The 16,630-nt window shown below is 38.2% G+C and overlaps 1 protein-coding gene across 12 annotated transcripts in view; it reads left to right on the top strand.

Annotated features, from left to right (window-relative positions):
- MCTP1 (multiple C2 and transmembrane domain containing 1) overlaps positions 1-16,630 on the top strand; it is a 557,626-nt gene that overhangs the window by 236,550 nt on the left and 304,446 nt on the right. For all 12 annotated transcript variants that reach the window (XM_059916784.1, XM_059916782.1, XM_059916779.1 and 9 more), the window contains exon 2: positions 14,245-14,359. In XM_059916784.1, coding sequence (XP_059772767.1) covers positions 14,245-14,359 — 115 coding nt within the window. The remainder of the gene's footprint in view (positions 1-14,244; positions 14,360-16,630) is intronic.

Below are 16,630 nucleotides of genomic sequence, written 5' to 3'. Positions count from 1 at the left end.
GTAATAACTAAGTAGGAATCCTTAAGGATACCTCTTGATATCCCTGACGAGGTTGTTAAATTTTAAAAGTTAGAAACTTCAAACCTTTCATGAAGCTTTCCACTTTCATGAAGTGGATTTTGTTGATAGACTTAGAGCTGCACTGAGCGTGGCCTGAGCATGTGAAACAACTTAACCAGTCTACCATCCACTGGGCGCGGCAATACTAGGAACACCCAAGAAAACCTCCTCGAATGCAGACTTAGTTCTCCTTTTCTGTACACTGCTACAATAGCTACTTCCTATTGATAACCACCCCAGCTAACCCAGTAACCCCTTTTTTCCTGTAATGAAAATCTTAAAGAGGCCAGGCCAACCTTGAATTCATCATCACCGTTATATCTTCTGGTGGAAGCTTTCTTCACTTAGGTAAAAAAGCCTCTTAAGCAGCAGAACTCAAAGTCACAGGGACCATCATATTGATTCCCATAGATATTCCCCAGGTGTTTCATGATATAAATTTTTAAAGTCTGGAAATTCTTTGTGTATAAACTTTCTCAAAGATGTGCTTTTATAATTGGCACAATGGGTCAAGCTAGTGTGCATATTGAAATCATCTGAGGATTTGTTAGAAAAAAATACTAATACCTAGGTCTGACCGCCAAAGTTCCTGGGTGCCTAGCCAAAGACCTCAAGGTTGAGGACCACTAGGCTATATAAAATGAGGGAAAGAAGGGTTTAGTATGAGGAAATTTGACATCACATGCATGGTAACTGTCCTAGTTCAAGCAAGCCAGGAACATTAGAAGAAGGGTTTCTGTAAAAATGGTGGCTTATTGGAGTAGAAGATGTGGGTGCTCTGGTCATTATAATCCTTCTGAATGCTTCCTTTCACATTCTCATGGTCCCTCTCTTCCACAGTCTTGTTCTGACTTTCCTACAAGTGACCTGATAAGGCTGCAAATTTCACTTATGTTATAATTTTCAGTTTCAAATATTGCATCTGCTTTTTGGCTTCGGCAGTCCCAAAACTTAATTGAGCGTTGTCATAGAAACCTCTAACTGTGCCTAGAACTCCGAATTTAAAAATTTGAGCTTCTTTCTTTTACATTCCCACCAAAAGTATACAGGGATTCCCTGGTCTCTCTGTCCTCACCAGCATTTGTTATTTTTTATTATTTTCATAGTAGCCATTCTAACAGGCACGGTTTTGGTTTTCAGTTCCCTGTTGATTAGTGATGTTGAACACCTTTTCATGTTCCTATTGGCCATTCATATTTCTTCTTTGGAGAAATGTCTATTCAGGTCCTTTGCCCATTTTTTAATCAGTTTGTTTTTTTTGCTATTGAATTGTATGAGTTCCTTATATTTTACGTATTAACCCCTTACCAGGTACATGGTTTACAAATATTTTCTCTCATTCCATAGGTTGTCTTTTCATTTTGTTGATTGTTTTCTTTGCTAGGCAGAATCTTTTTAATTTGATGTAGTCCCACTTGTCTATTCCTGCTTTTATTGCCTGTGCTTTTGGTGTCATATCCAAAAATTTATTACCAAGACCACTGTCAAGGAGCATTTTTCCTATGTTTTCTTCTTGAAGATTTACAACTTCAGGTCTTGCATTTAAATCCTTAATCCATTTTGAGTTGATTTTTGTATATGATGTAAAATAGGGTTTAATTTCATTCTTCTGTATGTGGATATATATATTTACCAATACCATTTATTAAAGATGCTGTCTTTTCCCTACTTTATATTCTTGATGCCCTTATAGAAGATTAGTTGACTGTATATGTGTGGGTTTATTTCTGGGCTTTTTATTCTGTTCCATTGATCTATTTGTCTGTTTTTATGCCAGTATCATACTGCTTCAATCACTATAGCTTTGTAGTATAGTATGAAATCAGAAAGTGTGATGTCTCCAGCTCTGTTTTTCTTAAGATTGCTTTGGCTATTCAGGGTCTTTTATGGTTCTATGTGATTCGACAATCCCTCTCCTAGGTACTTATACAAAGGAATTTAAATCAGGATCTCAAAGAGATACCTGCACTCCCATGTTTATTGCAGTATTATTCACAATATCCAAGATATGAAAACAACGTAAATGTCCATTGGCAGATGAATGGATAAAGAAAATTTGGTATATACATACAATGGAATATTATTCAACCTTAAGAGAGAAGGAAAATCTGCCATTTGCAACAACATGAATGGACCTGGAGACCATTATGCCAAGTGAAATAAGCCAGTCACAGAAAGACAAATGCTGTATGATTTCACTTACATATAGAATCTAAAATAGTAAAACTCATAGAAGCAGAGAGTAGAATGGTGGTTTCCAGGGGCTGTGAGGAGAGGAGAAAATGGGGAGGTAATGGTCAAAGTGTACAAAATTTCAGTTACACAGGATGAATAAGTTCTGAGATCCACTATATAGCATAGTGCCTATAGCTAACAATACTGTATTGCATACTTAAAATTTACTAAGAGGGTAGATCTCATGTTAAGTGTTCTCACCACATGCGCGTGTGTGCGTGCAGACACACACACACACACACACACACAAATGATAATAATATAAAGGGCGTGGGAAGAAACTTTGGAAGGGGTTGGATGCATTTGTGGCCTTGATGGTGGTGATGGTTTCACAGGTGTATACTTATTCCCAAACTCATGGAGTTGTATAAATTACGTACATACAGCTTTTTACATATCAATCACACCTCAATAAAGTGGTTAAAAAAATAGCACCCATCTAAATGTGGGACATGGCAGTTTAGCAAGGGGAAGAGTATTTGAATTTCCTATAATAGTCACTAAATAAATGTTAAATCTGAGAAAACATAAAAAATATTTTAAATGACAAAGTTTGTTTTAGAGCTGTGTGAGTGCCTGGTACTTCAGACACATCTTTCCTAATACATCCTTACATTTGAGAACTTAATAAACATTTGAAAAAGATACTTTATACCCATAAAAATTATATTTCTAGTATCCCTCCATAATCCAATTTTCTTCTTGGAACCATTTCACTGAGCCTGAGGGGAGATGTATCTCTAGATCTGTTTAAGTTCTTGACTTTCTTTTTTGCTAGAGTTGGGGGTATCCTTGGATGTTGACACAGGGGTGGCCTGGAACTTGCTCTTCCTCTCTTTTCTGCTCTCTGCTGCTGACGTTACCAATCTCCCAGGAGCTCAGCTCAAACTTCTGTGTGACTCATCCATCCCTTTCCCGTATCCCCTACATCTTGTCAGTTGACAATTCAGTTGATTGACTCTCCTCAATGTCTCAAATTCATCTTTTATTTCCATTTCCGCTGACCAGATCAGGCCCTTGTGACTTAAACTGGACTGTCGTAAAACCTTTTAAATAATTCCTGTATCCACAGGATTTCTCTACTCTCATCCATCCTACAGAGAGAAAAGGCCGAGTTTCCTCCTCTCTGAAATCTAATCACTTAGTCCAGAACAGGAAACATGAAAGGTAGGCGATAAATGAGTCCTGTGGGATATCTGCACTCCCACATTTATTACAGCATTATTCACAATAGCCAAGATATGGAAATAACCTAAATGCCTGTCATAGAGGAATGGATAAAGAAAATGTGATCTATAAATACACACACACACACACACACATACACACACACACACACATACATATACACAAAATGGAATATTATTCAGGCTTTAAAAAGCCAATAAATGTAAGTCCAATTGTTAAATGAGTCCTGGCTATACTGCTTCTCTCTTCAAGAGCCCGTGATGGTTTCCTGTTGCCCACAGGTTGAAACTCTTCTCAGGCTGGCATGACTGAACATCAGTCTTCCTTTCCACCTTATTTCTCACACAATCCAATGACACAGCCTCTTGTGACTACTCACCGTAGGGCTTGTGTTGATTTTCTCATCCTCCCTTCTTCCAAATCTTTACTTGTCAAAGTCCTACTCCTGTTTTCAGACTGCTCTATTGTCATCTCTGTGAAGCTACCTCAGATTCTTTTCCCACAATAATTGGTCTTCTTTCATGAATGACTTAATAACTCCATTATATCACAGTCTGTCTTTAAGGATAGCTCTTGAGTGGACAGGGTATCATTTTAAGTGCAATTTTGATCAATTGTTAATGTTGGCCTAAAGCACTGTATTGAGAAGGTTTCTTTTGATAGAAGGTGCCAAAACAGATTAGATGCCATACACGGGCACAGGAGAGGAGAGAGAAAAAAGTGCCCATGGAGTAGCCAACTTTGTTATAGATCCCCGTGTGTGTGTCTACTCAGCTAGATCACATGCCCGTAAAGACATTTTCTATCCTCATAGTCTCCATCACATTTTGTGTTCAATTGGATGCTTAAACACCCTATTCCCTGTTGTTAAAAGTTTACAATCTAAACTGGAAAATATGACATTTTGAGATATAATGTGATAATGGACAAGAAATATAAAGTGCTAATGAAATGGTCCTTGAAGCCTGGATAGGAATACATAGCGAACAAGATGGGGAAGGTGCTGTACATCCAAAAGAAATGAAATCAGTTTCTTGGAGAGATATCTGCACTCCCACATTTATTACAGCATTATTCACAATAGCCAAGATATGGAAATAACCTAAATGCCTGTCATAGAGGAATGGATAAAGAAAATGTGATCTATAAATAAACACACACACACACACACACACACACACACATACATAAAATGGAATATTATTCAGGCTTTAAAAAGCCAATAAATGTAAGTCCAGTGAAGTCATCTCTTAACTAGGTGTTGAATTCTCAAACAGCAAAAGTGGAAAATCTGGTATAATTAAAATTACCTTTGGAAATTCCTTAATTTGCTCATGTAGTATACATTTTAAAATGTTAAACCAGATACTCTGTAAATTATTTGCTCTAAACTTCAAGAAGCACTGAATAGAGCAGTGAAAGCTACAAAAAAATAAAGATATCTGAGCATTCAAACTTTTCTGACTTTAAGGTACCTGTCAAAACACTAGAAGAGGATGCAAGGTCAGTAGAAAATTTCTACTTTCCTATAGATTTTATTCCATTTTTTAGAAAGTAATAAATCTGCATTTAATATTTGTTAGTGGATTTGTTTATTTTGAAACAATGTATATATATATAATAGAGCCTCAAGAAAGGCTTAGAACATACTAGGAGCTTAACAAATGTTTGCTGGATTTTAATTTAAATCTTGCTTATTTGTTAAACCCAAATACAAACTGTTCTTTGAAAAGGCATTCAGAAGACGTTGGTTGGCTTCCTCTTTCCAAGTGGGAATCATCTGTGTGGTCCAGTGAAGAGCTATCACTCTCTTACCATTTATGCTAGTTTGAAGACACCTTACCATAGTGCTGGAAATGTGTTTTGAAGAAAGATAATATTTTTGCCCATGAAACTTGAAAATTAGTAACATCCTGTGCTGACTAGGATATGGGAAATAGACACTTGCACACTTTCAATAGGAGTGTGAACTACTTAAAACTTTTTGGAAAAATTCATCCTATAAGAGAAATAAAAACACAAGTTCTTTCAGTGGCAAATACTGAAGCCAACTCATATGTTCATTATTAGGAAAATAATTGAAGAAATTATGACAGTCCCAACACTGTGGAATATCATGTACCTCAAAAAAAAAAATAGATCTATGTGTATTGATTAGAAAAGTGCCCATGATATTTTTCTTAAGTTAAATAAATTGTGAAATAATAAGCAAAATGTAATACTTTGCTCAAACAAAAACTGGAAACTCAACCAGAGAAAAATTAACCTGTATGTATGTGTATTTGTATAAGACGTTCAAAATGTAGAAGGATATACCCTAAATTGTCAAAATTGGTAACCCCAAGGAGGTGGGGCAATTGGATGTTTGAGGAAAGTGAAAGAAAATCATTTTACCTTTTACTTCTCTCTTGTTTGAAGGCCTGATCCAAATTCTTGGTTAAAGGAATTAAAAGAAAAGAAAGAAAAAAAGGAATTAAAAGAAAAAGACAACGAGAGATGTAACATGGAAATGAAGTGGATGGGATTTGGCAACTATTTGGATGTGGGAAGAGGGAAATGCTTGTAGATTTCTAGCCTGAGTGGCTGGGGGAATGGTGCTATCATTCATAGAAACAGGGATATCATGAAAAAAAGTGAATTCTTTTTTATTGCTACCAGAGGAGAGATGATAAGTTTAGGTTATCAGTCAAAGTTGTGCTGCTTCTTATTTTAAATGACAACTGCTCTCATAGGAAATCTCCTCATCTTGGTCTTGAAACATTAAAAAAAAAACTGCTTTCTAGCTGTATTTCATGTAAACTATAGAATTAAAGAGCTGGAATGGTATCTACTATTTTACCTTATCCATGCATATTATTCCAAAACAAAAGTATATTTCTTTTTGAATTGGAAAAAAACTATAAGGATTTAAAATCACCTCAAACATGTGAAGAAAAGTAAGTTTTCCTGCTGTATTCAATGTGGCAGAAAGTATAAAATGTGACCTGTAAAATTTTTACTCTATGTTTCTCTTATGTTTTTTTTTTAAACATCTTTATTGAAGTATAATTGCTTTACAATGGTGTGTTAGTTTCTGCTTTATAACAAAGTGAATCAGTTATACATATTCATATGTTCCCATATCTCTTCCCTCTTGCATCTCCCTCCTTCCCACCCTCCCCATCCCACCCCTCTAGGTGGTCACAAAGCACCGAGCTGATCTTCTTGTGCTATGTGGCTGCTTCACACAAGCTATTGGTTTTACATTTGGTAGTGTATATATGTCCATGACACTCTCTCACCCTGTCACATCTCACCCCTCCCCCTCCCCATATCCTCAAGTCCATTCTCTAGTAGGTCTGTGTCTTTATTCCCATCTTGCCACTAGGTTCTTCATGGCTTTTTTTTTTTTTCCTTAGATTCCATATATATGTGTTAGCATACTGTATTTGTTTTTCTCTTTCTGACGTACTTCACTCTGTATGACAGACTCTAACTCCATCCACCTCATTACAAATACCTCCATTTCATTTCTTTTTATGGCTGAGTAATATTCCATTGTATATATGTGCCACATCTTCTTTATCCATTCATTCGATGATGGACACTTAGGTTGATTCCATGTCCTGGATATTGTAAATAGACCTGCAATGAACATTTTGGTACATGACTCTTTTTGAACTATGGTTTTCTCAGGGTGTTGCCCAGTAGTGGGATTGCTGGGTCGTATGGTAGTTCTATTTGTAGTTTTTTAAGGAACCTCCATACTGTTCTCCATAGGGGCTGTATCAATTTACATTCCCACCAACAGTGCAAGAGTGTTCCCTTTCCTCCACACCCTCTCCAGCATTTATTGTTTCTAGATTTTTTGATGATGGCCATTCTGACCGGTGTGAGATGATATCTCATTGTAGTTTTGATTTGCATTTCTCTAATGATTAATGATATTGGGCATTCTTTCATGTGTCTGTTGGCCATCTGTATATCTTCTTTGGAGAAATGTCTATTTAGGTCTTCTGCCCATTTTTGGATTGGGTTGTTCGTTTTTTTGTTATTGAGCTGCATGAGCTGCTTGTAAATCTTGGAGATTAATCCTTTGTCAGTTGCTTCATTTGCAAATATTTTCTCCCATTCTGATGGTTGTCTTTTGGTCCTGTTTATGGTTTCCTTTGCTGTGCAAAAGCTTTTAAGTTTCATTAGGTCCCATTTGTTTATTTGTGTTCTTCTTTCCGTTTCTCTAGGAGCTGGGTCAAAAAGAATCTTGCTGTGATGTATGTCATAGAGTGTTCTGCCTATGTTTTCCTCTAAGAGTTTGATAGTGTCTGGCCTTACACTTAGGTCTTTAATCCATTTTGAGTTTATTTTTGTGCATGGTGTCAGGGAGTGTTCTAATTTCATACTTTTACATGTAGCTGTCCAATTTTCCCAGCACCACTTATTGAAGAGGCTGTCTTTTCTCCACTGTATATGCTTGCCTCCTTTATCAAAGATAAGGTGACCATATGTGCGTGGGTTTATCTCTGGGCTTTCTATCCTGTTCCATTGATCTATATTTCTGTTTTTGTGCCAGTACCAAACTGTCTTGATTACTGTAGCTTTGTAATATAGTCTGAAGTCAGGGAGCCTGATTCCCCCAGCTCCATTTTTCGTTCTCAAGACTGCTTTGGCTATTCGGGGTCTTTTGTGTTTCCATACAAATTGTGAAATTTTTTGTTCTAGTTCTGTGAAAAATGCCAGTGGTAGTTTGATAGGGATTGCATTGAATCTGTAGGTTGCTTTGGGTAGTAGAGTCATTTTCACAATGTTGATTCTTCCAATCCAGGAACATGTTATATCTCTCCATCTATTTGTATCATCTTTAATTTCTTTCATCAGTGTCTTATAATTTTCTGCATACAGGTCTTTTGTCTCCTTAGGTAGGTTTATTCCTAGATATTTTATTCTTTTTGTTGCAATGGTAAACGGGAGTGTTTTCTTAATTTCACTTTCAGATTTTTCGTCATTAGTGTATAGAAATGCAAGAGATTTCTGTGCATTAATTTTGTATCCTGCTACTTTACCAAATTCATTGATTAGCTCTAGGAGTTTTCTGGTAGCATCTTTAGGATTCTCTATGTATAGTATCATGTCATCTGCAAATAGTGACAGCTTTACTTCTTCTTTTCCGATTTGGATTCCTTTTATTTCTTTGTCTTCTCTGATTGCTGTGGCTAACACTTCCAAAACTATGTTGAATAATAGTGGTGAGAGTGGGCAACCTTGTCTTGTTCCTGATCTTAGAGGAAATGGTTTCAGTTTTTCACAATTGAGGACAATGTTGGCTGTGGGTTTGTCATATATGGCCTTTATTATGTTGAGGAAAGTTCCCTCTATGCCTACTTTCTGCAGGGCTTTTATCATAAATGGGTGTTGAATTTTGTCGAAAGCTTTCTCTGCATCTATTGAGATGATCATATGGTTTTTCTCCTTCAATTTGTTAATATGGTGTATCACGTTGATTGATTTGCGTATATTGAAGAATCCTTGCATTCCTGGGATAAACCCCACTTGATCATGGTGTATGATCCTTTTAATGTGCTGTTGGATTCTGTTTGCTAGTATTTTGTTGAGGATTTTTGCATCTATGTTCATCAGTGATATTGGCCTGTAGTTTTCTTTCTTTGTGACATCTGTCTGGTTTTGGTATCAGGGTGATGGTGGCCTCGTAGAATGAGTTTGGGAGTGTTCCTGCCTCTGCAATATTTTGGAAGAGTTTGAGAAGGATAGGTGTTAGCTCTTCTCTAAATGTTTGATAGAATTCACCTGTGAAGCCATCTGGTCCTGGGCTTTTGTTTGTTGGAAGGTTTTTAATCACAGTTTCAATTTCAGTGCTTGTGATTGGTCTGTTCATATTTTCTATTTCTTCCTGGTTCAGTCTCGGCAGTTTGTGCATTTCTAAGAAGTTGTCCATTTCTTCCAGGTTGTCCATTTTATTGGCATAGGCTTGCTTGTAGTAATCTCTCATGATCTTTTGTATTTCTGCAGTGTCAGTGGTTACTTCTCCTTTTTCATTTCTAATTCTATTGACTTGAGTCTTCTCCCTTTTTCTCTTGATGAGTCTGGCTAATGGTTTATCAATTTTGTTTATCTTCTCAAAGAACCAGCTTTTAGTTTCACTGATTTTTGCTATTGTTTCCTTCATTTCTTTTTCATTTATTTCTGATCTGATCTTTATGATTTCTTTCCTTCTGTTAGCTTTGGGGTTTTTTTGTTCTTCTTTCTCTAATTGCTTCAGGTGCAAGGTTAGGTTGTTTATTCGAGATGTTTCCTGTTTCTTGAGGTAGGCTTGTATTGCTATAAACTTCCCTCTTAGCACTGCTTTTGCTGCGTCCCATAGGTTTTGGGTCGTCGTGTCTCCATTGTCATTTGTTTCTAGGTATTTTTTGATTTCCCCTTTGATTTCTTCAGTGATCACTTCGTTATTAAGTAGTGTATTGTGTAGCCTCCATGTGTTTGTATTTTTTACAGATCTTTTCCTGTAATTGATATCTAGTCTCATAGCGTTGTGGTCAGAAAAGATACTTGATACGATTTCAATTTTCTTAAATATACCAAGGCTTGATTTGTGACCCAAGATATGATCTATCCTGGAGAATGTTCCATGAGCACTTGAGAAAAATGTGTATTCTGTTGTTTTTGGGTGGAATGTTCTATAAATATCAATTAAATCCATCTTGTTTAATGTATCATTTAAAGCTTGTGTTCCCTTATTTATTTTCATTTTGGATGATCTGTCCATTGGTGAAAGTGGGGTGTTAAACTCCCCTACTATGATTGTGTTGCTGTTGATTTCCCCTTTTATGGCTGTTAGCATTTGCCTTATGTATCGCGGTGCTCCTATGTTGGGTGCATAAATATTTACAATTGTTATACCTTCCTCTTGGATCGATCCCTTGATCATTATATAGTGTCCTTCTTTGTCTCTTGTAATAGTCTTTATTTTAAAGTCTATTTTGTCTGATATGAGAATTGCTACTCCAGCTTTCTTTTGATTTCCATTTGCATGGACTATCTTTTTCCATCCCCTCACTTTCAGTCTGTATGTGTCTCTAGGTCTGAAGTGGGTCTCTTGTAGACAGCATATATATGGGTCTTGTTTTTGTATCCATTCAGCCAGCCTGTGTCTTTTGGTGGGAGCATTTAATCCATTTACATTCAAGGTAATTATCGATATGTATGTTCCTATTCCCATTTTCTTAAATGTTTTGGGTTTGTTATTGTAGGTGTTTTCCTTCTCTTGTGATTCCTGCCTAGAGAAGTTCCTTTAGCATTTGTTGTAAAGCTGGTTTGGTGGTGCTGAACTCTCTCAGCTTTTGCTTGTCTGTAAAGGTTTTAATTTCTCCATCACATCTGAATGAGATCCTTGCTGGGTAGAGTAATCTTGGTTGTAGGTTTTTCTCCTTCATCACTTTAAGTATATCCTGCCACTCCCTTCTGGCTTGCAGAGTTTCTGCTGAAAGATCAGCTGTTAACCTTATGGGGATTCCCTTGTGTGTTATCTGTTGTTTTTCCCTTGCTGCTTTTAATATGTTTTCCTTATATTTAATTTTTGACAGTTTGATTAATATGTGTCTTGGCGTGTTTCTCCTTGGGTTTATCCTGTATGGGATCTCTGTGCTTCCAGGACTTGATTAACTATTTCCTTTCCCATATTAGGGAAGTTTTCAGCTATAATCTCTTCAAATATTTTCTCAGTCCCTTTCTTTTTCTCTTCTTCTTCTGGGACCCCTATAATTCGAATGTTGGTGCGTTTAATGTTGTCCCAGAGGTCTCTGAGACTGTCCTCAGTTCTTTTCATTCTTTTTTCTTTATCCTGCTCTGCAGTAGTTATTTCCACCATTTTATCTTCCAGGTCACTTATCCTTTCTTCTGCCTCAGTTATTCTGCTATTGATCCCATCTAGAGTATTTTTAATTTCATTTATTGTGTTTTTCATCATTGCTTGGTTCCTCTTTAGTTCTTCTACGTCCTTGTTAAATGTTTCTTGCATTTTGTCTATTCTATTTCCAAGATTTTGGATCATCCTTACTATCATTATTCTGAATTCTTTTTCAGGTAGACTACCTATTTCCTCTTCATTAGTTAGGTCTGGTGTGTTTTGACCCTGCTCCTTCGTCTGCTGTGCGTTTTTCTGTCGTCTCATTTTTCTTATCTTACTGTGTTTGGGGTCTCCTTTTCACAGGCTGCAGGTTCGTAGTTCCCGTTGTTTTTGGTATCTGTCCCCAGTGGCTAAGGTTGGTTCAGTGGATTGTGTAGGCTTCCTGGTGGAGGGAACTAGTGCCTGAGTTCTGGTGGGTGAGGCTGGAACTTGTCTTTCTGGTGGGCACGTCCACGTCTGGTGGTGTATTTTGGGGTATCTGTGGCCTTATTATGATCTTAGGCAGCCTCTCTGCTAATGGATGGGGCTGTGTTCCTGTCTTGCTAGTTGTTTGGCATAGGGTTTCCAGCACTGTAGCTTGCTGGTCGTTGAGTGAAGCTGGGTCTTGATGTTGAGATGGAGATCTCTGAGAGATGTTTGCCGTTTGGTATTACGTGGAGCTGGGAGGCCTCTTGTGGACCAGTGTCCTGAAGTTGGCTTTCCCACCTCAGAGGCACGGCCCTGATGCCTGGCTGGAGCACCAAGAGCCTTTCATCCACACGGCTCAGAGTAAAAGGGAGAAAAAATAGAAAGAAAGAAAGAAAGAGGATATAATATAGTGAAGTAAAATAAAGCTATTATAAAGCAAAGCTATACATACAAAATCTCACCCAGAAGCATATACATATACACTCACAAAAAAAGGAAAAGGGGAAAAATTAATATATCCTGCTCCCAAAGTCCACCTCCTGAATTTGGGATGATTCGTTGTCTATTCAGGTATTCAACAGATGCAGGCACATCAAGTTGATTGTGGAGTTTTAATCCGCTGCTCCTGAGGCTGCTAGGGGAGATTTCCCTTTGTCTTCTTTGTTCGCACAGCTCCCGGGGTTCAGCTTTGGATTTGGACCCGCCTCTGCGTGTAGGTCACCTGAGGGCGTCTGTTCCCCGCCCAGACAGAATGGGGTTAAAAGAGCAGCTGCTTCGGGGGCTCTGGGTCACTCAGGCCGGGGGGAGGGAGGGGTACGGATGCGGGTCGAGCCTGCGGCGTCAGAGGCCGGCGTGACGTTGCACCAGCCTGAGGTGCGCAGTGCGTTCTCCTGGGGAAGTTGTCCCCGGATCACTGGAGCCTGGCCGTGGCGGGCTGCACAGGCTCCCGGGAGGGGTGGTGTGGAGAGTGACCTGTGCCCGCACACAGGCTTTTTGGTGGCGGCAGCAGCAGCCCCAGCGTCTCACACCCATCTCTGGGGTCCGCGCTGATCGCCGCAGCTCGCGCCCGTCTCTGGAGTTCGTTTAGGCGGTGCTCTAAATCCCCTCTCCTTGCGCGCCGTGAAACAAAGAGGGAAGAAAAAGTCTCTTGCCTCTTCGGCAGCTGCAGACTTTTTCCCGGACTCCCTCCCGGTTAGCTGTGGCGCACTAGCCCCTTCAGGCTGTGTTCACGCCGCCAACCCCAGTCCTCTCCCTGGGATCCGACCGAAGCCCGAGCCTCAGCTCCCAGCCCCGCCTGCCCTGGCGGGTGAGCAGACAAGCCTCTCGGGCTGGTGAGTGCTCGGCGCCGAGCCTCTGTGCGGGAATCTCTCTGCTTTGCCCTCCGCACCCCTGTGGCTGTGCTCTCCTCCGTGGCTCCGAAGCTTCCCCCCTCTGCCACCCGCAGTCTCCTCCCGCGAAGGGGCTTCCTAGTGTGTGGAAACCTTTCCTCCTTCACAGCTCCCTCCCACTGGTGCAGGTGCCGTCTCTATTCTTTTGTCTCTGTTATTTCTTTTTTCTTTTGCCCTACCCAGGTACGTGGGGAGTTTCTTGCCTTTTGGGAGGTCTGACGTCTTCTGCCAGCGTTCAGTGGGCGTTCTGTAGGAGCAGTTCCACGTGTAGATGTATTTCTACTGTATCTGTGGGAAGGAAGGTGATCTCCGCATCTTACTCTTCCGCCATCTTCTCCAAGAATCTGATGTTGTTTTAATAATAGTTATTCCTTTTGCTCGTGCATTTATAACTCAATGCCTAGTATATTGTCGCTAAAGATATTCTATAGAGGTAGGCTTGCAAAGATTTTTAGTTCTAGAGATAGCTTGTGCACCTTTAGTCCATAGAAAGCAACATTAGGAATTTAGCCCTACTGAGAATTTATTTCTTGCAAGTACTGTCAAAATGCTGGTTGAATTTATTTCTGTATAATTGCATCATATTTTATGTTGGGGCTAAAATAGACATGGGTAATCCATCAGTATGAGCCCCTTTTCATGGATAAATTAATCAACAAAATCATCTTAATAAATCATTTTACTTTTCAACTCAGTTACCCATACCTTTATTCTCCATTCATCACTGATTGTGTTTTTACTTCAGACACTATTTCTTTGTTAGTCTTTCTTAGTTGAATTATGTGGGACTTTCCATGGGAAATGTTTTTGATATTTTATGTGTTATTCTAATCTGAGTTAAAACATGAATTCCTATAACTACTGTGTCTTTATTTTGAGTCTAAAGAATTTCATGAATTTCAAAACCTTCAGAGAACTGGGTGATTATGATGCTGTGTGAATTCATAAGATGATTTATTATATTGACTAATTCTTGGAGTTTGCATTTAGCTACACATGGTCCCCCATTGGAGGAAATAAAATAGAGATAATAAATTTAATATTTTGTATATTTTTCTTGGTTTTCAGAAAATAAATACTGCTGGAACCAGTAATGCAGATGTCCCCTTGGCTGATCCCGGAATGTACCAATTGGACATTACATTAAGAAGGGGTCAGAGTTTAGCTGCCCGAGATCGAGGAGGTAAGAACATAAGAAAAATGTCACCTGGAAGCTTATTCTCTGTGTTTTTGACAAACTTTGTTTTCCTTGTGGTTGCTTAAGTTAAAAAAAAATCAACTATAATATCAGTTTTAGAAGTTTCGGTTCAATGATGTGGCTTGAAATATCGTCTGACTCCTGTGACCGTAGAGGAAGAGATTATGATGCAAGTTCGAAAACTCTGAATTGTTCCAACCCAGACAGCAAGGTCCCTACCAAACTGCTGACAAATTAGACTCTACATTATATATAAGTAGTGACATAATCAGTTAACTAGATGAAGCACATTTTTGAAGCCATACCAGAATTCACCTTTTCACAGACCTGAAATTCTTTCTGCTGCATAGATTTGCTCCATTGAATCCCCTGAAACTGCAGAATCTTGGACTAACATCTCACCAAAACTTTGGAGATTCCCAGCAAGTGATTTTCTGAGGCTTGGTTGGACCTGGCAATAATCTCATGGTGGATTAAACAGGTGTCTGTAGTCCATGATGAAGGAAAAGACAAGGCAAATACTCTTTAGTTCCTGGATTCCATATCACAAGGCAATCTCCTGATGAACTTACCTGGGGTACGTTAATTATTCCTTGAACCCTGGTTAGGGGCAGGACAAAAGATAGACCCTAACCAGACTGTATAGCATCTTTTGCACGTTTTGAAATAACACCGCTTCGGGATGTGGAGATCTGAGGGCCTACATTCCTAAAGGAAGCTGAATTTGGGTGTAATTCCTCCCACTAAGAAGGAGGAGAGCCCCTGAGCTTCTAACTCATTGTCAGACGACCTGCAGAGTGCTCCTGGCATCACAGGATCTTGTTTTTCTCCTCCCACTCTTTTTGACATCCATACTTAGTCAGTGAAAGGAACCAAATAAGGCCATAATTTGTAATTTTTATCTCCTGTCTCTACAAAAATAAACTAGAGAAAATGAGTAACATAACAGTGGGTTTTGTAAGATTAGAGATGATACAAATAATAGATTTAATGTTTAAGTACAAACTAGTAAATATCAGAATATTCTTAATGAATGAAGGTATGATTAGAAATGTTAGAATTTAAACACAGGGGGAATTTGCAAAATTAACCATCGGGTTTAGTAGCTGAGGACAAATGTTTATGGAATTGAACTGCTGGTCTCAAAAGAAGTTACAATTAGCTTGGAGGACAAAAATAATGCTATTAACATAGTATTATTTCACTGTATTTATAAAACATTTTTTAGTCTTCAGAGCAATCTTAATTACATTACATTACAACATTTGATCTAAAACGGAATTGAACCAGGCATCAGGAGATCAAAATTTTAGTCCTAGATACGTCCTCCCAACAATATTAAATACATATACACACAATTATTTATTGCAGAATTTTTTGTAATTATAAAATGCCCATAAATAGAAGAGGTGGTGAAATAAGCCATGGTACACCCACATGATGAAGTAATATGCAACTGTAAAATAAATAAGGAAAATCTTTAGGAATTGATATGGAAAGTGTTACAGGATATATTATTAAGTGAAAAAACAAAGTGCAAAGGGTATCAACATTATGAAATGTTTTAGGTAAGAAAGAAGGGAGTATAAGGGATTATGCATTATCTGTTCATTTCTCCAAAAAGAAATATCAGAAGTAAAATCCAGAAATGAATGAGATCGATAACATAACATAATATCGGTAAGAACAGGTGTCCAGAATGTGGGATAGGAATGGAGTAAAAGGGGTAAGGAGGAAGTTCTATATGCGTTGTTGACAAGAATGTCAACAATATACTTGTTACTATACAAGTAAACTTTCTTGTATAGTTCTAACTCTTTAACCATGGCAATATTACAGAAAGAAATGAATGAGTGGATGGATGGATGGATGGATAGATAGATAGATAGGTTCCTGCATCCTGTTGATATCTATAACCACACCTCAGGGGAATGAGAATAAAACAACTAATCTAAGTGATTAAGTAAAACATATTTGGGTTATACACTATAAAACTGAAGACCAAAAGATCGATATATAAATAATGTACTTCAGAGAATGATTTTCAATTCTGAAACTACTTACTGCATATGCTAGGAATGAGCAACTAAGTAAGTACATTGTAGATAAGAAGAGTCAGATTTCTTACTGCTGGAGAAAGAGGTCAAAGACATGGAATGGGGGGAAGCTAGAATGCACCTTGTTGTGTTAGAAAGGTATCAGTATGAACTGATGGTTTCTAATATATTTATAGATAGATAGCAATTAAGATGGATA

This window comes from Balaenoptera ricei, chromosome 3 (assembly GCF_028023285.1).
Source record: "Balaenoptera ricei isolate mBalRic1 chromosome 3, mBalRic1.hap2, whole genome shotgun sequence".
In the NCBI taxonomy this organism is placed as follows: domain Eukaryota; kingdom Metazoa; phylum Chordata; class Mammalia; order Artiodactyla; family Balaenopteridae; genus Balaenoptera; species Balaenoptera ricei.
Note: the sequence above shows the minus strand (reverse complement) of the source record. Positions and strands in the feature narration are given on the sequence as shown.